Source organism: Dipodomys merriami, unplaced genomic scaffold (assembly GCF_024711535.1).
Source record: "Dipodomys merriami isolate MVZ:Mamm:240054 unplaced genomic scaffold, mDipMer1.0.p SCAF_897, whole genome shotgun sequence".
NCBI classification, from domain to species: domain Eukaryota; kingdom Metazoa; phylum Chordata; class Mammalia; order Rodentia; family Heteromyidae; genus Dipodomys; species Dipodomys merriami.
In genome coordinates, this window is record NW_027206509.1 from 310,839 (window position 1) to 332,966 (window position 22,128).

General features: G+C 38.1%; 1 protein-coding gene across 3 annotated transcripts in view; it reads left to right on the forward strand.

Moving 5' to 3' along the window:
- The window catches only part of LOC138820532 (intracellular hyaluronan-binding protein 4-like), a 42,191-nt gene that overhangs the window by 16,386 nt on the left and 3,677 nt on the right, over positions 1–22,128 (forward strand). For 2 of the 3 annotated variants that reach the window (XM_070012200.1, XM_070012202.1), the window contains 3 exons: positions 887–1,000; positions 2,130–2,291; positions 4,988–6,972. The exons of the other annotated variant lie outside the window; for it this stretch is intronic. In XM_070012200.1, coding sequence (XP_069868301.1) covers positions 887–959 — 73 coding nt within the window. In that variant the 3' untranslated portion in view covers positions 960–1,000; positions 2,130–2,291; positions 4,988–6,972. Of the gene's footprint in view, positions 1–886; positions 1,001–2,129; positions 2,292–4,987; positions 6,973–22,128 lie in introns of those variants that run through there. 3 annotated transcript variants of the gene reach the window in all.

Here is a 22,128-nt window from a genome sequence, read left to right on the forward strand (position 1 = left end):
CAAAATGCAAAGAGATATGACAAAATAAACAGGATTCAAGAAACAAAGGACCTCTACTTAATTTGTCATATCATTCCTAAATGACTCCATGTTCTCGACCTTATATATGGTAGATAGATAGATAGATAGATAGATAGATAGATAGATAGATAGATAGATAGATAGATAGATAGATAGATAGATACCATATATATGTACCATATATATTTACCATATATATGTGCACATCTGAGGGGAGCTAGGAGCAGGACACAGAATCAGAGGAAAATAGGAGACTATATAACAGAGGGGCACATCAGCTACATTGGACATTGAATGAAAATGAACTAAGGAATTCAAGGGCAGCAATGGAAGGGAGAGAATTAGAGGGAAAGAGGGAGCAGCTTACACTAAACAAAAGGAAAGAAAGGTACATATCAACCGATTTGGAAGAAATAGTTGTATTGTCAAAACTTATAGAATTCACAAACTTTATAGACCATGATAATGACAATTTGCCTTGTAAAGGTTAAAATGTGTATATGACTTTAAGTATTACTATCCCACAATACTGTGAAATTTGTGAATTTTATGTAATCACTGAATCTCAATAAAAATTATTTTAAAAATTATTAGCCTTTGGACTATATTCTAACAATTCATAATGTGCTATGATTTTTTTCTGTATTTCTATGTCTAGTCTAATTTACGTAAGGAATTTTGATAGGTTTCCCTTATTTGCAATATCTAGTATAGGTATGAGTCAAGCGGAAAAGGTCAGATAATGTGATGTTAGGAAAATGAACCCTTAAATATGTATTTTAATGTTTTCGTTTCTTTCATGCATGTGTTTCTAACGCATTTATAAGATTATTTCTTTGTTGCTTTGTATGTCCCTCCCCCACAGTGTAACCCCCGCTTTCACTATATTTGATGTCAGTATAACATGTGGAGGAGATGGGGACAAACAAGTCGTTTAAGGATTCAGATGGACCTGTTGCAACAATGAGAAGTACAAAAGGTCATGTCAAAACCAGCTTTACAATGTCGGTGTGGGGGGTGGAGGGGGGTATAATTGGGTGGGGGGAGGGGGGTAAAATTGGGTGGGGGGAGGGGGGAGGCGGGGAAGGGAAGTGAAGGGTAAACAAAGGAGGAGGCTGCAATGCTTGGTAAGAAATGTATGCATTATCCTGCCCATGTAATTGTAGCCCCTCTGTACAGTATGTTCTCAAATAAAATAAAATACAATTAAAAAAAATAATTTCTCTTTTCTCAAAATTACATTAAATGCTAATAAAGAAAATTGGAAAAGAATAGAATTTTAAATCAGAAAAAAATGTTCTGTTTTAAAATTGGTTTGGGTTTTGTTAGAAGGTAGAAAAGCCAATGTAGAGAATTTATTTAGCATAATGTTTTATATGAAAAATGTAAGATTAATCTTCATTTCTGCATTTGTTTTCAAAAAAAGAAAATTGTAAATTCGATCTTTTTTTTTATTGTGGTAAGAATGGCTTTTCTTAGCCATGAGAGAATGGTAGGATAATTTACTGGTGCACGTATTGAAGCTATTAATAATCCGGATTACTTGATTTCAGGATCCGTTTTTGTTTTGGTCAGTCATGGGGCTTGAACTCAGGGTTTGGGAACTTTCTGCGAACTTCTTTGCTCAAGGCTAGTGCTCTACCATTTTAAGCCACAGCTCTACTTTCAGTTTTCTGGTGGTTCATTGGAGATAAAATGTCTCTTAGACTTTCCTGCCTGGGCTGGCTTTGAACTTTGATCCTCAGATCTCTGTCTCCTTAATAGCTAGGATTATAGGCGTGAGCCACCGGCGCCCAGCCAGGATCTCTTTTAAATAAGTAATTTGTTGTTAGGGAAAATGTTTTGGAAAGCCTATACAAATTTAAAAAAGTTAATAAACAAGGTGTTAAAATGATTAAAAAGATGTATTCATTTAGAACTACATCTTGGAGTCTAGTAGAAAAAAAGTAGGTCCTCAGAAAGCACAAGGATGGGCAGAAGGGAAAGCGGGCAGGTGATTACACCACCAGATCCTGGTAGTGTACCACACCATACAGGAGCCTGGATGAGGCAGAACACGGGCAGAGGCTTGGGCTCTCTTATCATATTGCATTGTCATCTTTGACTAGACCAGTGGACAGGTTTGATTGAGACAGGCCGCTGAAAGGATGTGGAAGCCCAAAAGGGGGCATGAGAAGCAGAGGGAGAGGCGGTCCCAGGAATAGAGGTTTTGATGCATTTGACCACACACGGAAACAAGATTTTGAAACATACAGTGGGAATGATAAAACGTAAGTCATTTTATATGTGCTATTTTCTACATAAATTTCAATAATATATGAATCTGTTCATTATGTATGAATATTTAGCCAAATTCATATCAGTATGCTATTAAGCTATTACTTTTTGAAAGGCTATCTTGGGACAACTTTTATGATCGCTTTTTCTGATGTAGAAATTGACTAGAGCGTCAGTAGTAGCTTAAAGGAATACTATTCATTTCCTTAGAGCTATTAGAACTGAAGACTGCATAGGTAGATATGGAGCTTGTACCTGGGGATTAGGTAAAGAGACCAGGTAAGGGGTGAATGTGTGTCTTCTGAGAGCCTACGATGTAGTGTAAATCTATGTACCTTTATTTGCTTTTATTGAGAATTGTGATCACTGAATTATGCTTTATAATTATGTATCCTTAAGCAGAGACTGATTTGGGGCTTTGATTTACTGACATAATATTTTTGGTGAAGGACCTAGGTGATAACTTTATATTTTTGGTTGTGGGGCTTGAACTCTGGGCCTTGGTGCTATCCCTCAGCTCTTCAGCTCAAGGCTAGCACTCTAGCCACAGTGCCACTTCCAGTTTTCAGTGATTTACTAGAGATAAGAGTCTTACAGACTTCCTTGCCTGGGCTGCCTTTGAACCATAATCCTCAGATCTCAGCCTCCTGAGAAGCTAGAATTACAGGCCTGAGTCACCGGTGCCCAGCTTCTAGGTGATAACTTTTTAAAACAAGTTTGCTCTGTTGCATTTAGATTTGAAACTGCTTTTAAGGATCTTTTCGTATTTTATATTAGCTAATGATTTGTGACAGATGTCTACATACTTGTTGATGCCCAAACAAGTATATGGCCTGGCATATTTATGTATGTCTTAATAAGCTTTCTTAATTCCCACATATTATATACTTTTTGGAGACCTTTCAGAGTCCTTTTAGCTTCTTGGTATTGCTTCTTACTTTATAGTCATTTGTAGATGTGGGTTGCAGCTCCAAGAGAATTTTCTCCTGTATCTTCCTCCTGTTAGACATTTCTTTATGGTTTAATGATACTTTCGATCTTTGCCAGTTCTGCTAGAGTAGGTATGTATTTGGTTTTACAGGAGTGTTGACCTTCATGGTGTCTGCTGACCAAGTGGTAGGATTTACTGTAGGGTAAGGGATGATGTAGAGCAAGGAACTGTGCAAGACCAGCTTTCCATAAATTAGAAACTTGATGCATCTGTACTTCTATTCTTCTTCTTTTAAAGAGTCTAAGTTTTTATGCAATCTTGTTTTTATTTGTTGTTAGTATTATTCTGGATACAGACAGTTCCACGGTGACCTGGAGTTCTCTGTGTCCCAGGCTGGTCTCTAAATTGTTAGCTTACTACTGCCACCTCCTAAATGCTAGCATTACAGACATGTGCCACAATGCCAGGCAGAACTATACTTCTTTGAGTATCTGTTCTAAAAGACAAATGTATAAAATAATAATGCCAAATGTAACATTAGTTTTACTACCATTCTCTTCTATAGGACCTGAAGAGAAACTTTTTGAGTGGTTACTCAATCTGGAATTCCATATTCTCAATGATCTTTTTCTTACTTCAATTGTATGTATGTATCTAGATATACATATATACGCATATACACATAATATCTATATGTATGTATGAAGAGGTGGCTGTGTCACTTGTGGGGCTTCCAGGAGTGGTGTTGGAAAGACGTGTCTCATGGCATTCATTTTGGGTTTCTTTGTGACAGGAATTTAGGTGTTGATAGTTAATAAATCAGTCTTAGAGTAAGACATTTTAATGTGTGAAGGATCTGGGGCTTGAACATAGGGCCTGGGTGTTCACCCTGAGCTTTTATGCTGAAAGCTAGCACTCTACCACTTGAGCCTTGTCTTCACTTCTGGATTTTTGGAGATAAGAGTCTCACTGATTTTCCTGCCCAGCCTGGCTTTGGACCACAATCCTCAGATCTCCGCCTCCTAAGTAGCTAAGATTACCAGTATAAGCCACCAGCATCAGGTAAGACTCACTTTTTGTGGTTTTGAGTTTGATTGTTGTTTAATTGTTTCTGTAGTTTTCAGAGCTGAAGTCTGAACTTAAATCCTTGCACTTGCCAGATGAGTTCTCTTACACTGAGCAAGTCCCCAGGCCCTCCTGTTGTTTTTAATCAGCTAATGTGCAGTCAGTGCTGTCATGTGAACTTTGGATCCATGCGGAAGTGAAAGCCAAGAGATGTGCAGTTCATCCCTTGTTCATGCTGAAAACACTGTAATGACAATTTGGAGTTTCTTAGGGCTGTCAGCTATTCAACAAATAAAGGATTGATATCCATCCTATATAAAGGGCTGAAATTAGACAGCAAAAAAAACCAGAAATAATCTAATTACATAGTTTTCAGAAGAAGAAAAAGATGGCTAATAAAGTCATGAGGAAATGTTCAACAGCCTTAGCTATAATAGAGAACATGCAAATTAAAACTGCAATAAGATTAAATCTACTTCAGTTGGAATGACAGCCACCAAGAAAATGTGGTAAGATGAAATAGAAAAGGAATCTTTATACTCTTTTGGTGGGAATGCAAACTAGTGCAACCACTATGGATATCAGTCTAGAAACAGACCCTTCCAAAGACTCCATTATACCAATATGAGGCGTATGTCAGTAGAATATATCAATATACCTGAAAGATGCCAGCATAACTCATGTTTATTACAGCACTGTGCACAATAGCCAAATGATGGAATCAGACACCTGGAATCTTCTTGAACTGATAAAGAAGTAATATAGATGTACCATGGAATGTTACACAGCCATGAAGGAAAATGAAATCATGTCGCTCTCAGAAAAGTGGATATAACAGAGGACATCATAATGAACCAAGCTAAAAAATAAAAATAAAAAAAAACACAAGATATGTGTTTGTTTCCGATATAGAAGCTAGGCCTAAAGAGCATATATATTCATAGACATGATTGTACCTTTGTGTATATGGGCAGATTTACAAATTGAGTCTACAGGACTGTTTAAGATGGGAAGGGAAAGGGAAAAAGAGAGTGAATAATTTTGAGATACATTATAACTATATATGAACATAACATGAAAACTGTTGATCAATGGAAAGTTGGGGAGAGAGAGAGAGGCTGAGGCAGAGAACTAGCAAGAAGGTTGGCTAACTAAGGGGAAAGAGAATGAATATGGTTAAGTAGATTTTTGTCAAAGTAAAACTGAAACTTTTTGAAATTGTTTTAAGAAGAGGGAGAAGGATAACATTGTGTGGAAATGTCACAACAAAATCTCCCCTTGTATAACTAATATATAATAATTTTTTAAAGGAAGGGACTTGTTGCTCACATCTATACTCCTAGCTACTCAGGAGGTTGAGATCTGAGAATTAAAAGTTTGAAACCAGTTCAGGCAAATGAAACTGAGATAGATATTCGAATCTCTAGTTAAACAAGAAAAAAAAAAATAAAAAGCTGGACGTGAAAGTGTACCTCTAGTGATAGAGTGCCAGCCTTGAGAGAAAAAGCTGAGCGAGGGGAGAGAGAGAGAGAGAGAGAGAGAGAGAGAGACCCTAAATTCAAGACTCGGAACCCGTACAACAAAAGAAAAACAAAACTAAAGTAGAATTTAATCAAAGTTCATGGCAAAAAGAAACTGTGAGGTTAAAAAATTGTTATTAAATTTTTTGTCAGTCATGGGGCCTGTAACCTTAGCCTAGGCACTGTCCCTCAACTCTTCAGCTCATGGGTTGTACTCTACCACTTTAGCCACAACAACACTTCCAACTTTTTCTGCTTATGTGGTGCTGAGGAATTGAACCGAGTGCCTCATGCATGCAAGGCAAGCACTCTACCACTGATCCACCTTCCCAGCAACTGTTATTAATTATTAAAGAGTTGTATAGAAGGGTTACCATTTCATAAGCATGTAATGAATTTTTTCTTTGGGGGCAATTTCACCCCTTCCTTTGTTATCTCCGTTTCCCTCTCCCATCTCTACCTACAAATTGTATAGTTCCACAGTTCATTTTCCTGTTAGTGTCTACTGAGTACCACTGCTGCATTTTTTCACCATTGGTTCTTCCATTGCTTTGCCTCCTATTACCCACCAAAGACAGCTAAAGGAAAAACAGGCAAAAAGCAAGAAACAAAGACCAAAAAGAAAAAAGAAAAAAACACCATCTTCATCAACAAGAGGAAAAAAAATATTAAAAACTTGTTGCAATTTCCTGAAATTCCTGTTGATAAGTATTATTTTATATGTTCACTGGCACAGAGGCATTCATTGCACCTTTGGGTCCCTTCCTTAAGAATACCTCTTTTAATTGTGAGTGTTTTTAAAAATTGAATGTTGTTTCTACATACTTAGAACAAAAAATATTTAAGTTGAGATGTATTTTATTAATGCAATATAATTTATATGTACTTTTAAACCTTAAAAAGCCATCACTGAAAATTTTTTTTCTGAACCAGGTTGTAAAAAATGCTGCATTCCATATGTGACTGTAAATTTTTTACAACAGTGTTGGGAATTGAACTTGGCTTGTTATAACAAACACTCTGTCACTTAAGCCACAGCATTTTGTTGGTCTTCTACTGTAGTTCCAGGCCCAACATAGTCTTATTTTTAGGAAGTATTTTTAATACTTGTCGTTTAAGAATATTTATGGTTGAGGCTGGGAATGTGGCTTAGTGGTAGAGTGCTCACCTAGCTAGCATGAAGTCCTGTGTTGGATTCCTTAGTACCACATAAACAGAAAAGACCAGAAGTGGTGCTGTGTCTCAAGTGGCAGAGTGCTAGTAAAAGAAGCTCAGAAGCAGTGCTCAGGCCCTGAATTCAAGCTCCAGGACTGACCAAAAAAATAATATTTATGATGTCCTCTCTGTTTCCCTCTCTCTGTCTCTCTTTCTGTCTCTCATGTTGACCATGGTGCTTGAACTCAGGACCTGGATGCTTAAGACCAGTGCTTTACCTCTAGAGCCACCATTCTACTTCCTTTGTGGTGATTAACTGGAGTCTCACAAACCTTCCTGCCTGGACTAGCTTCAAATTGCAGTCCTCTGCTTCCTGAGTACTAGGATTACAGGTGTGAACACCTCAGTTTATGACTCCTTTAAGTAGCTGGAATTTTCTAAGATAAGAATTTTGATTTATTTATAGTCCATTCTCCCTCCCCCTCTCTCTCTCTTGGTTGTAGGGCTTGAACTCAGGACGTAGGCTAGTGCATTAAAGCAAGTGCTTTACCACTTTGAGCCACAGCTCCATTTCCAGTTTTCTCGTGATTAACTGGAGATAAGACTCACACATACTTTCCTGCCTGGATGGCTTTGAACTGTGATTCTCAATCTCAGCCTTATGAGTAGCTAGGAGTATAGGCATGAGCCACTGTTGCCTGGCATATAGCCCATTCTTATTTTATGGAATTTTCTAGTGATAAAATTAATTTTCATATTCTGGAAATTTATATGGATGAAAAATTCATTTTACTGTGGCAACTGTATGTGCACATAACTCCTTGAAAAGCAAACACTTAAGAAATAAGACACTAAATTTGAGCTCAGTGACCCCCACTTGTAATTTCTAGAAACTTGGGAGGATCATGGTTTGAGGTTATCTGGGGGAAAAGACTGAATATCAACAAGCCAGACATGGGGATATACATCTGTAATCTCAGCTATGCAGAAAGCATAAGTAGGAAAATTTTGCTTCAGTGCAATGCTCTTAAGTTTAAAATTTAATAAAGCATTTTTTTAGAAAAAGAAGAAATGGGCCATTAAAATTTGCTTTTGCAATCTTATGGTTGTAAAAGCATTAGTGTAAACGCATTCATATGACTGCAGAGGCTTTTGCTGTTTTTCAATGGCGTGGAGTTAATGGCCTTGAAGGAAGAGGACTCAGTGGAGGAGACCCTGTGTGTCCTGGATGAAGAGTCTCCAACTAAGTAGGGTGTTTCACGTATTTTCCTCATTAGGTTGTAATCTTTTCATACATCTTAATGTATTAATAAGGAGCAATCCAGCTCAAGCTATCTAATGAGTAATTTTTTTAGCATAATCATCTTATTTGGGTTCTAAAACTTGCATTCCCATTTTTTTCTGTCTTAACAGTAGATAGCATTGTGTCTTGCATTATGACCATAGTCATTCTCAGTTTCCTTTTAAAAATATTTTTGTTATCTTTAGGTAGTTGTACAAAGCAGTTGATAAATACAATGCGTCTTGATCAATGTTACCTTTTCAGCATTCTCCCACAATTCTCCAAGCCACCCCTTCCTTTACTTATCTTAATTCTAGGTTATGTATGGAAAGTTTTGCAATTTACCAAAGCTGTTTTTGTGTACTCTGCATCTTGATTTGTGTCACATCTTCACACACACCCTTTTGACACACCCTTTCCCTTATTATGTCTCAATTCTGTGGCTTGGATTCTTGCCTGCATTCTCCAAACTTCCCCCTTCATCAACCCCTTCCTTCTCCTCCCCTCCCCCTTCCCTTCTTACTAGCACCCATTTCCTGGTTCTTATTTTGCTGGGCTTTGACTTAAAATCTACACAATTGCTAATGAGTGGTTTTTTTAGGTACTGGGATTTGAACTGGAGCCTTGAGCTCTTGCTCAGCTTGCTGACAGCTAGTGCTGTACCTCCTGGTTTCTGGTGGTTATTTTGGAGATGGAGTCTAGTAGACTTTTTGCCTGGGCCAGCTTCAAACCGCAATCCTCTGTATCTGTCTTCTGAAGAGCTAACATGAAGCATGACTCACTTGTGTCTACTTCTAATGGGTTTTAATGAAATTAATGGGTTAAATTCAAATATTCTGTTCTTTACCCACCTCTTTCCATCAGTAGCTGTTCAACTCATTTTTTTCTGTTCCTGTTATTATCACCAAGTCCCTCTTTTCTCTCTTTACTTCTTGTTGCTTAGGTGCCTGGTCCGTATCTAGCAGGTTTATACCTTAAGTCCACTTTTCCTTTGGAGTTCGTATGGGATCTCGCTTAGCCAAACCCCAGCAGGATGACTTCTCACAGTTGTCCTACGTGCCTGTACCCACAGGCAGGCACTGTAATCATTTTAAATCTCTGCAAGGCTTGACCCCCAGTATTCTAAAATGAGTCCTCAGTTCCACATAGCAATCTGTTTCAGGGTTTCACTTTTACCACCTTACAGCTTAGTCCTTCTTATCTACTCAGAACTCTGACACTACCCTTTCCCTTTCGCCCCACACCTCCTCTTTCATTCTCCCTGTGCAGCTTTGTGTGATAAACAAGGTGGGAGTCATCAGATGGGAACTTCACAGTTTTTTCCCTGTCAAAGGTACAAACCTGTCTATAGCCACTCATCTCCTAAGTTCCTGCCTTCCTGGTAAAAGCCCATCTTCTCACAGCTCTTAGAGCTTTTGGTCTTCTCTCTCTACTTCATAGAAGCTTCATATGTCAGGTTTTTCCCTTCTGTATTCATCTCATTTCTCCCAGCTCTGGTCTTGGAATCAACAGTTTAAACACAGTCATTCTCATGCTGGTTCTGGGACTTGAACTCAGAGATGCGTGTTGTCACTTGGATTTTTGCTCATGACTGCTAGAGCCATGCCTCCAGTTTTGCTATTTTTGCTGGTTAATTGGAGATAAGAGTCTGAAGGATTTGTGTACCCAGGCTGGTTTCGAACTGTGGTTCTCAGATCTCAGCCTCCTGAGTAGCTAGGCTTACAGGTGTGAGGCACTGGTGCTTGGCACTCAGAAATCTGCTGACCCTTCTCTTGAGCCTCCATTCTCTCATGATTCCCTCTTTCTGAGTTGTGTGCACTCTTTCTTCATTTACATACCCCATCTTCATTCCTCACTTCACTCTTGCCCTCTTTGTGTTCTGGAAGCTGTCACCATGTCTCCTGATGTAATGGATGTTTCAACCTGAGTCTTCTTGGTTCTCAGAATCATTGGACTTTATTGATTTCTTAAACATGTCCTCTAACTGGCTTCTGATATCACAGTACTGGTTTTCCTTCTGTGTCTCAACATCTCCTTTAAAGGCTCATCCTTGCCTTGTAGGTCTTTTAAAATGCCATCTCTTTCAGCTTCTCTTCTTCTAGAGCCCGTTTGTGGGATCTTATGTATCCTGTGCCTTAAACTGTCAGGTATATCTCCAGAATTATCTCTGAGTCCTTCCTTCAGTATAATTCTGGCCACCTCCCCTGATCCCATATATTCCTTGTACTCCACATCTCCAGGATTTAGCAAATTACTTTCATTACAAGCCTCTGAGCCTCCTCAGTTGTTTCCACAAAGTAGAAGCCTAGGAATAACCTATGGAACTCCCTTTGTGACTCCCTCTCCAAAATTCAATCCGTCCCTCTGTTCTGTGTGATTTGTACCATACCTCCAACAGCACAGTCATCTGGCTGTCACATGGCTCCCTGCATTTTCACCTTGTGTACCAAAGTGGCATTCAGACTGCTGTTCCCTCTACCTCACTGCATACCTCCCCCCAGTGATTTCCTGCTCTTTTTTAGTTTCTGACCTGACCTACACAGTCCTACATGGTCATTCCCCCATAGGACCCCCAGTTCCACCCGTGCCTTCCCTGGGTTCACCTCATGTCTCCTATTTTTAATCTCAGACATATACCTGTCCTCTCCTACTATCCTCACATCTGACATGCTTTCACAAGTATTGATTTCCTGTTCTCTATACTTCTTCCACTCATCTTCACCTTCAAACCATTAGAACTTTTAAGGAAGCGTGTCTAAAGAGCATAGACTTGGATGCAGAGTGCTGAGTACAAATTGTAGCTCCACCACTCACCAGACTGGAAAATTTATTTAATCTTTCTTCAGTAGTTCTGTTTTCTTCATCTGTAAAATTGTAATAATACAGTACTTATGCTACAGAGTTGTTTTAAGGAGTGTGTGTATGTGTAAGGGAGAGAATGTAAACATAATGCCTAGCATCTGGTTAGCACTATAGAAATATCACTGTGAATATATATATATATATATATAGATAGATAGATAGATAGATAGATAGATAGATAGATAGATAGATAGATAGATAGATATAGATATAGATATAGAAATAACAATGTTATCACTGTGACTTATAAGAATAAAAAGGCCACAATGATTGGTGATTATCAGAAGAATTAATTTGCTATTCAAAGTTGATGGGAAGCTGCTTTGTTCTCATAACTCCACATTTCTCCCATGATCACTCACCTCCCACCCCTCCCACCTCCGGGTCCTTCCTGGTTTTCAGGAGTACTTCATCCCTGACCCCATCTGAAGTGCAAGACCAAAGCCGGGCACTGATGGCTCACTCTTGTCATCCCAGTTACTTAGGAGGCTCAGATCTGAGGATCACAATTCAAAGCCAGCTCAGGCAGGAAAGTCCATGAAACACTTATCTCCAATTAACCACCAGAAAACCGGAAGTGGCACTGTGGCTCAAGTGGTAGAGAAGTAGCCTTGAGCTGAAGGGCTGAGAGACAGCACCTAGGCCCAGAGTTAAAGCCCTATGACTGACAAAAGAAAAACAAAGGGAAGTTCACGACTAGGATGATACCTCAGTTAGAAAATCCCAAATGGAATATAAATTCCAAACAGAACAGTTTGGATAATAAATCCCCAATAGGACCAGATGAAGGATCTCCAAGAAGAGTATAACAACTCTTTCCTGATCTCTTCTTCCAGCCCAATCCTTTTATCTATCCAAAGACCTATATTAAGGACTTACTTCTCCCGTCTTGTCCCAAACTTCTTATATACCTAAGGATGGAATATGAAAGATTGACCACCCCCCTACTGTCCCAGGTGCATATGGACACCAAGCAAAACCCAGGTATGTGTGGACTTGATGTGCAGGCAGGGCAGTCTGACCCAAGCCTGGCCTCCAACATTCCACTGTGAGCTGATTGAATGTCCCCATCTCTCAGCCCTAATAGCCTTTTGATAACCTCCTTGATAACCTCTGCCCCCTGACTGAGACTCCACAAAAGTCCACCTCCAACCCCACCTCCTTGTAGCCTCCATTCCTCCAGGAAGTTTGGTTGCCCCTTATTGATTCTCAGTAAGTAGTCCTAGCCTGTCAAGATGGAGAGTCCACCACCATGCCATACCACCAGCCGACAAGGAGTGGGTGAGGCTGTAAGAGCTGTTATAAGTTTATATCAGCTTTTAAGATTTACTACATTCTTTTTTCTTTTCTATTTTAAAGATTTTATTGTGAAAATATCATACAGAGGGGTTACAATTACATGGGAAATGTAATGAGTATATTTCTTATCAAGCATTGTTGCCTCCTCCTTTGTTTCCCCTTCCTATCCCTTCCCATCTTGCCCCTCTGCCCGGCCAAAGTTGTAAAGATAGTTTTCAACATAATGGCTTGTATATATCATTGTTGCAATGGGTCCACCTGTATCCCTATTTAAATGGGTTGTTTTTGCCTTCTCCTACACAATTCATACCAACATCAAATACAATGAAAGCAAGGGTTATTCCCTGTGGGCTGGTGGTATGGCATGGTGGTAGAACTCTTGTCTAGCATGTAAAAGTCCCTGAGTGTTACAAAAAAAAAAAAACAAACATAAGCCTCAATCCATTGTATCTGGCCAGAATATATTGAATTTTGCATGCCACTATAAGAAACAATTTTGTTTTGAGGTTGGAAATTGGTTATATTACCTAAATGATTAGCAGATATCCTTTTATTTATTACACATGATGTTCTCATTTCACTTCTTTTACTTGTATGTTTTGATATAAAATCAGAAATATGAAATATTCAGATGATGTGGGAGAGAAAGGATGTTTTAATTTGGCACTGATTGGAGTGGGAGGAGATTGAAATCAAGTGAATGCATGGCACATGTCAGTTTTCATAATAACCTAAACATCTCCCCAGTTTGTACAGAAATTTGACACTCAAGCATATCATAACTTTGCATAATACATATTTTCATTGACGACTTTCTTTCTGAGAATGACTAAACATGAAAATATAGTACTGACTTCTATCAAGGATCTTTCTGTTTTACTTCTAAATTAAACTTCTGAAAAATTTTAAAGGCTAAAACACATGAAAACCTGAGAAAAACTGAGTTCACAGTCACTGAATTATATACAAGGAAAGAAGAAACAACATTTTTAAGTATCAGACCTAAATAAATAGGATAACACAATAGATTTAAATTGTACAAAGGAAACCATTAAAAACAAAGACATCAGAGTAAGGAAAACAACTATAAAATTAATCTTTAATTCTTATTACTTTTTGTATATTAAATATTGTAAATATTTTTTGAAAAGATGGAGAGTCCAACCTGCTCCTATCTCTTTTTCTATTTTTCTTAACAAAAACTACAAAATATGTTGGAAAAATAGGATTAATATTTAATATGATGAATTAAGCCATGAGTTGTCTAAAGAGATATAAATTTATATGAATGTTGGGAAATTATGTGAACTGGATACCTCTGGGAACACATAATATTCTTTCTGAACCAATGAACATTTATATATAGTTGGGTGATATAAGGGTGAGTAACAGAATGAATTATAACATCATCCTAACCTTCATATTTATGGAGATACTGTAGCATTCATAAAAGACTAACGATTGTGTGATCTATCTGAGAGATGGCAATCTCCATGAGGTCTAGTCAACAAATCTCTGCTGACTATAGCTGTTACTAAGCATCTAGTTGAACTCCTGGTGCTGCCCTATAGAGTAGCCATGTTGGACAACCATGCTGAGAAATCCTTGTTTCTGTACTCCCTTGTCAAGCTTTTGAAAGTTGGAAAAACTATATCAAATGACAGTAACACTGGCTGATCTCAGTCTTGCCTAATACTGATTTAACATTGCTGCTTTCAATAATATATAATGTGCACTTCTCAGTTATATAAATTCTAGATGGATACTGTTTTCTTTTTACTGACAATCACAGTTGCTCTTCTTTTTTGATGTTGCTTCCTTAGAGGAAGTTGAAATGTTCCTTGTCCCATATGTTCAATAATATGTGAGGATAACTGTCACTACTTGTATTTTGTTATAAAAAATAACATTTCCTAAGTATTACTGTGTGCCAACATCTTCTCTTTATAGAACTTCTGTGTATTAATTCACTGAACTCTGGATTGCTCTGAGCAGTTAACTGTTAACTTTCTTACATGGAAGCACAGGGGTTAAACAACTTATTAGTAAGTACTCAGACAAAATTTGAGTCTAACAGTACATCAGACAGAGAATGGTAGGAATCGTTCATTGGCATTCAGATGATCATCCTGTTAGGGACTTCCCTTAGCTGGGCACAGGTTGCTCAGGCCTATAATCCTAGCTCCTCAGGAGGCTGAGATCTGAGGATTGATATTCAAAGACAAGCCCAGGCAGGAAAAGTCCATGAGATGCTTATCTTGAAGTAACCACCAGAACTGAAAGTGGCAATTTGGTTCAAATTGGTAGAGCACTAGTTTGAGCAAAAATACTCAGGGTCAGCTCCCAGCCTCTGAATTCAAGCCCACAATGGACACACACACACACACACACACACAGAGAGAGAGAGAGAGAGAGAGAGAGAGAGAGAGAGAGAGAGAGAGAGAGAGAGAGAGAGAGAGAGAGAGAGAGAGAGAGAGAGAGAGAGAGAACTTCTCTTAAAAAGAGAAGATATCGGTTCTGTCATCTTGGGGATTGCCAGAAGGATCACTGATTATTTCCCTAGATAAGATTGATGGAACAACCACCTCATTCCTTCCCTTCATGAAAAGAAAATGTTGGGAATATGTTTCCTTCCTTGTTAGCTTGTACCAGGGTTTGAACTCAAGGATTCAGCTTGCTTGCTTGTCACTCTACCACTTAAGTCGTGCTTCCAACCTAGCTTTTTTTGTTGGTCATGGGGCTTGACCTCTGGGCCTAGGCGCTGTTCCTGAGCTCTTCAAGTCAAGGCCAGTGCTCTACCACTTGAGCCACAGTGCCACTTCCGGTATTTTTACTGGTAATTTGGAGATGAGTCTAACATACGTTCCTCCCTGGGCTGGCTTTGAACCACGATCCTCAGATCTCAGCCTCCTGAGTAAGTAGGATTACAGGTATGTATCACCAGTGCCGGTCCAGCTAATCTTTTCCTGGTTATTTGTGAAATGGAATTTTGTATACTTGTTATTCACAAAAGCTCAATTTTCCTATATAGGACTGTAGTTACGAGCCACCGTGGCCTAGCTGAGTAAGTATTAATACAAGGTATCTATCTTCTATTGCATTTTGTTTCCAAGTGTATTCGTATAAACAGTGCAGATTTTGCATATTTATGTGTTAGGTTAAATTTGCTTGCCTCAGTCATATCTGGTTAGTAACATTTGCTTAGTTCTAGGGCCCACTTTCTTTGGTTCACTGTATTTTCCCTATATTCAGGTAGAAAGGTACCTTACTGAAAATGTGGATTTGTGGACTGGTGTTTTAGATATTCTCTTAGAATATCACAACTCTTTTTCTAAGCCCCATTACCCTCTTACTCCCTAAATCTCAGTGTAGTACAAAGGTGAAGGCTTTAGAGATACAATGCAGTATCCTTGTGGTACCCTGGAGCCCCTGCAAGGTCACCACACGGACCTCTGATGGGTCTTCGTGGGCTGGTGATGGGGACCTTCCCAGGACACACATTCAGAAGTTCCACTCCCCTTCTTGGGACCGGAAGCAACATGTGCCACATATACTTTCTATTTTCTAATATTTTCCTTCAGTGATATAAACAGAACCAGAACATAGAAATATTATGTTTTATTACAGCAATATATATTAACTATATTATTTCAACCTTTAAAACCATGGTTTACTTTGAACCATGATTTTTTAAATTATATTTCTATATATTTCCGCTAATTTCAGGAGGCTTGGGTCTCCTTTCTCTTTTATTTTCTCCTGTATCTTTTCTTGTTTGGGAACAAATGTCATGGACTGTCCATCCATTCAAAACTAAGATCATTTCATTAATTTAATAGAAAAGGAATCCAGCTTGCCTGCATCTCAGGGAAGCTTTGCATATAATGTTCATCTGATAATTCACATCAGTGAATTTTCAAAGTCATGTTGATAATTTTTTGTAAACCATTCACTAAAAAGGTCCCAAAAAGCAAGAATAAATAATAATGTTCTGATTTCTAACAAGGTTAAAAAAACAAGTATTTCAAGAAAACACATTCTAGTCTTCCCAGATTCCATGGTGAAGAAGTCTTTAACACTACCCCCTCCTTTCAAACTTGTAGCTTTATTCAGTTTTACTAGCTTTCATTTCGGTACTAGCACCAGTAATCTCCTTGTAGTATTTGACAGTGAAATTCCATTTGTTAATAGCTCAATTCATATTGACAATGGTAGACTCATGAGTTAACTATCATAGAACATAAAATATTGAATAGCATTAATTATATGCAACTATTCCATAAATTAATATAAGTACCACATATATGCATCTTCATCAATTTTTAAAATGCAAAAGTTGCATATCTGTGTCATAAAATAAATCAGATCACTAGTATGAGACTAAGCTAAACCTATTTCATCATCCCCAATATTCTTTGTAAAATTTTCTCTTCTCATTAACTTTTACCTTAAGGCCTTCTTTTCCTAGCAACCGATGATATGTTGATGACTCTACATTTTAGTCACCTCCGTATAACTTTTTTCCCTTTCCACCTGCAGTTAGTAGCTCATGTTAAATACCTGAGGAATAATTGGTCCCAATGTGCCTGAAAGATGCCAGGAGTACCAAAGTCGACTGGCTGTGCCCACTCTGCACTTTTTTACTTAGGGAATGGAGTATCAGTGTCAAGGGTGTCAGGGAATCAGGTGGCTGGAGCCATGGTACTATGAATTATGGGTAGTAGAACAGAGTAGCAGAAACTAGGATACCAGGGAAAGAAGAATTGTGACTATAATCATTGAGTTGCAATGACTGGGCGTAGGAAGCACATCTGGAGTTCACTGCTCCTGCGGCACTGAGCCCAGGACAGCCGGGGAGGTTCCAGCTCTAGATCAGGACCAGGCTTTGTGGACAAGACCAGATAGGGCATCTGGGGACCTGAGCGGTGGCCGTCTTGTGTGGGCTGGGAACTTCATTCGTGTAGTCTAGGTTTCTCCATGGAAAAGCGCATTCACTCCTGTGCCTCTCCTGTCTTTAGGATTCCTGCTATTCTCCTGCCTGCTGCCATGTCCAACTACAGGTGTCAACTTCTCCACACTGCTGAAAGGCCATCCCAGACATGCTCACAGGGTTTCTCATGCATGCATGCAGAGCTCTGGGGTGCCATCCTCCAGCCAAACTGTACCCGCTGTTCAGCTTGGCCTAGGGGTCCACGAACTACAATCTTACACAGGAAGCCAGGGGTACACAAGGCCATCCTGCAGTCTCAGGAATCCTTTCCCTCCTGCTCAGGTGTGGGGTGGCTGTGAAGCCAACCACAACATCACATTTGATTATTTAAAAGGAAGAATAAAAAAGCTTCACTGTCCCAGAAACAACTGCCCCTAGGGTTCTTTGTGTACATGAGGGGTGTGTGTGTGTGTGTGTGTGTGTGTGTGTGTGTGTGTGTGTGTGTGTGTGTGTGTGTCTGTGTGTGTGTGTGTCTGTGTGTGTGTGTGTGTCTGTGTGATGTGAGAGAATCAAACACAGCTGAGGTTTGGGGTAAAACACTTCTTCACTTCAGCATTGAGTTTTGGTATCTAGTGGTTGTCCCCCCCCCCCAATTCTGAGTCAACGTTCTAAAGTTGTCTTTCTTTATAAATTTTTTTTTGGGTCCGGTTGTGGGGCCTGAACTCTGGGCCTGGGCACTGTCCCACAGCTCTTCAGCTCAAGGCTAGCGCTGTACCACTTGAGCCACAGCGCCACTTCCGGCTTTTTTCTTTTTTCTTATGTGGTGCTGAGGAATCGAACCCAGGGCCTCAGGCATGCAAGGCAAGCGCTCTACCACTGAACCACCTTCTCAGCCCCCCTTCTGTATACTTTTATCCTTGGATCTTCTGGATGTTCAGATTCCTATGGTCTGCTTGTGAACTGCACCATTTGCTTGTTGAAGGTGGTGCCTTTTAAAAAATTTATGAAGCCCTTTGATCACTTGAAATGCTGTTTTTACTGTGTAAGTGCATTTTACTTAGCCCAACTCTTGGGGCCTTCCCTGTGACTGGTAATTCTGAGATTAGCTTAGGGCTAATATGAGATACTATCCTTTCAATCTATCTTTCTAGTGAAAGAAGTTGGGCGTCTTTATTGAAATAATTGCCTGGTTGTAAAAAAAAACAAAACAAAAACAGTGTTATAAATGTACAATCGCTTGATTTTAGTAAATTGTGCACTGTAGTGATAATTTTTTTTTTACTAAGGTGAATAGTTGGAATGGGAAAAAAATCACAAATTCTAAAACTTAAAAATTGATCAAATAACAAAAAAAAAGAAAGTCACTGATTAGGAATGTATTACAAATATAAATGTTTAATAAATAAATGAAATATTTGAAATTCTTATCCACAAAGGAAATATGTATCAAAAAGTCACTGAGATTCCATATTACACATCAGAATACTTATCACAACTCAAACAAATAAAAACAAATGCTGGAGAGGTTGAAATAAATCAGGAATATTCAGTTGTGTGGCATTATAAACTAGTGCAACCCATAAGCAGCTCAGAATGGAAGTTTACACAATGCCAAAAAAGACACATATTTTAATGACCTTTACAACAACTTGGATACATATTGAAGGAATATGATTCAACATGAATATCCATGTTCATGGCAGGAGCATTCATAACAATCAATCTCTGCAGTCCACCTAGGTGTACCAGAAAGAGGGAATAAAGAAAATGTAATATTCATAGCTATAAACATATACTGGGATATAAGAGAAGTGAATGCTTCTACTATTTCATTTCAAAAATATTTTTGGATATACACAATTTTAATTTCACTTGGTTTTATGGCATTGTGTTTTTGCTTTGGTGAGGAACCTCCATAATGATTTTCAGAGCAGTTATAGCAGGTTAAAGATATCCTATAATATATGGATGGTAGACCAAAATTTAAATATATCAGTGAACACATACAGGACAATCATATATAGTTTATAATTTGAGGCAATGTTAAGAAGGCAACAATTGGGGGAAAAGACAATTTTAGAAGCTTAATAAGAAATTATCTTGAGAAGTTGAATAAAGAGGTACAAAATGAGATTCATCAAAAGCTGTTGAATGATAGAAGATGGAAGAAGGTTAGAAAAACAGATTCATCTGCATGGTCAACTCGACTGAAGTATATGCATATTTGGTGTACATTGATGAAACTCATTCCAAAACTGTGAGCTATTCTTTTGCATCTCTTGCATTTGAGGTAGAATAGGTCCAGGCTCAGCTCATGCCAAGAGGTAGATGCATTGTGACAACAAGTTCAGGTTTGTACTGAAGATCATCATATTGAAAAAAATAACTGAAATTAATGGCACCCTTCTAGACTTGCATCTATACAAACAGACAACTTCCTGGTTGCTCACTCTGTAGCTTCAATTCTTTAGTAGCAAGAACAATTCTAGGAGGTCTTTCCTTGCCATACTTTTTGAGGTTTTCACTGAAAATTGAACTTATTAGAATCTCAAACGTTTCCGTTTGGGGGTGGTGGATACTGATGGCTTATAACTACAATCCTACATATGCAAGAGACGGAGATCTGAGGATGGGGGTTCTAAGCTAGCCTGAGAAGAAGGTCTATGAGATTTCTCTCTAGTTACCCAACAAAAAATCAGAAGTGGTACTCTGTACCAAAGTTGGAGAGGGCTAGCTTTGAACCAAAGAGCTGAAGGACAGTACTCAGTCCCTGAGTTCATGCGCTGTGACCAACAAAAAGTAAGTTTCATTTTTTGACTCTGGTTTCCTCTTCTAACTTACCATGTGCTTTATCAGGAAGTCTTGCTTAAGGTTCCTATGTCTCACTCAAGTAGATTTTGTCTGTCAACAATAACCAAGTCTACAAAGTCTACCTAGAGTACAATCAGCAAGTTTAAAACAAATATAATATTTTTTAAGTGTGGATGTGCAGACCTTTGACTAATTCTTACTTTAATGAAACTATGTTGGCCTTCCTTCCACTTGAACAATTGTGTGTAAAATAGATGCATCCCTGGATTTAATAGGTTCTTCCCAGAATCCATTTTTTCAAGATTGTTTTTCCATTGATGCATAAAAGTTCCAAGTTGTGGCTACTATTATTTATTGTATTGCTAGTTTTAAGCATGGGAAAATATATCAAAGGTATTTCAAACTTGATTTGTATGAAAAATGTTCATTCATTATCTAAATTCAAAAAACATAAATTACTAAATGCACTGTTTCTTTGGTGAAAAGAAGAGCATGCGGGTCAGAGATAGTCTTCCATGTAGGAGTCTTAGAGGATCTGACTATCTAGTGGTCTGGCTTTTAGTAGTAGGTTGCCATGATGGGTCTTTCCAACACTTCTAGTTTGGAAGTAGAGGCCTGGTGAAACAAACACATTTGTCTCTGACTTACTCTCTTTCAGGATGTCCAAGGCTGATATTGATTGTGAACGATAATAATTGTCCTCCTACCATTTCCTTCTAAGTAATTTAACTTATATTTGGGATTTTGCAACTTGTAGCAGCTTATATGTAACAGTCTCCTGTGGAGCGATTTAAGAGCGAACCTTCAGTATCTGTGTTACAGTATAGTGGTGTCATAACAGTTCCTTATATTTTATAATATAAGATAAATAAAAATGGTTTTCTTAGGAAATCTAGCTAAATTATGTATCATTAAACATTATGATAATCGTGTGTCAAAGTTTATAGATCACTTTATTTTCAAAAGAAAATCGAAGTAATCACAATATTGATATTTTTGAAATGTATAAGGCATGTATATTTCCAAAGGCAATATTACCCATATTTCCAGTTTCCTATTTTGTCATGTAGTTTATTAATTTTGTATTTTGTCCAAATTATAGCTTACTATATATTACTTGTGCTATAAGAAATGGAATACAAATTCAATTCTTGTGTTTGTTTTCATTCATTTGTATTTATCGTAAAGTTGTTGTGCAAAGAGGTTTCAATTCAATGAGTTTATTAGTATAATGCATCTTGATTAGTGTTACATTGATCTACCCCATCTTTCCCAACACTACCCATCCTCCAAGTTACCTGGTTCCATTTTTACATATGTATCATTAATATTATGATTGTATTTGCTATCCCTTCCTGTTTTCATTAATCTGCCCCATCTTAAACTTCTTCCCCAGCTGAACATGATTTCCTTTCTGCTACTTACTTTCTTGAACTCTTCGTTCTTGGTTAGTTATTCAGAGAACCACCATCACTGTAATATTTCCATAAGCATACCGAATATTGGGCTTTTAAAGTTTATTTTGATTTCAACATGTACATAGGAGTTGACATTCAATACATGAGTACATGAGTACACTGGATCTTGATCAATGTCACCTCTTTCATAATTTTCCCCAATGCTCTCACTACCAACTTTTCCTCAATTTCTTCATTTTATGGGATATGCATTAAGTTAGATCATTGCATTTATCCCCACTTTATTGCTTCATATATCTATTTCTCCCTACCTTGATCCCAGCCCTACTTCTGAGTACTTGATTCCTGGTGTTTATTTTGTTGGAAGGTTAGTTAGCTAGTCTAAGGAATTACATTATTTAAATTCTCTGAACCAACCATATTTCAGTTCATAACTAGGTGTATACTTGGATTCCACCCCAAAGTGTGCATATTGTATTGATCCTGATCATGTCTACCTTCCTATATAAAAGAAAACATATCTCCCTGGGTTTGACTTTCTTCCCATATTTCACTTA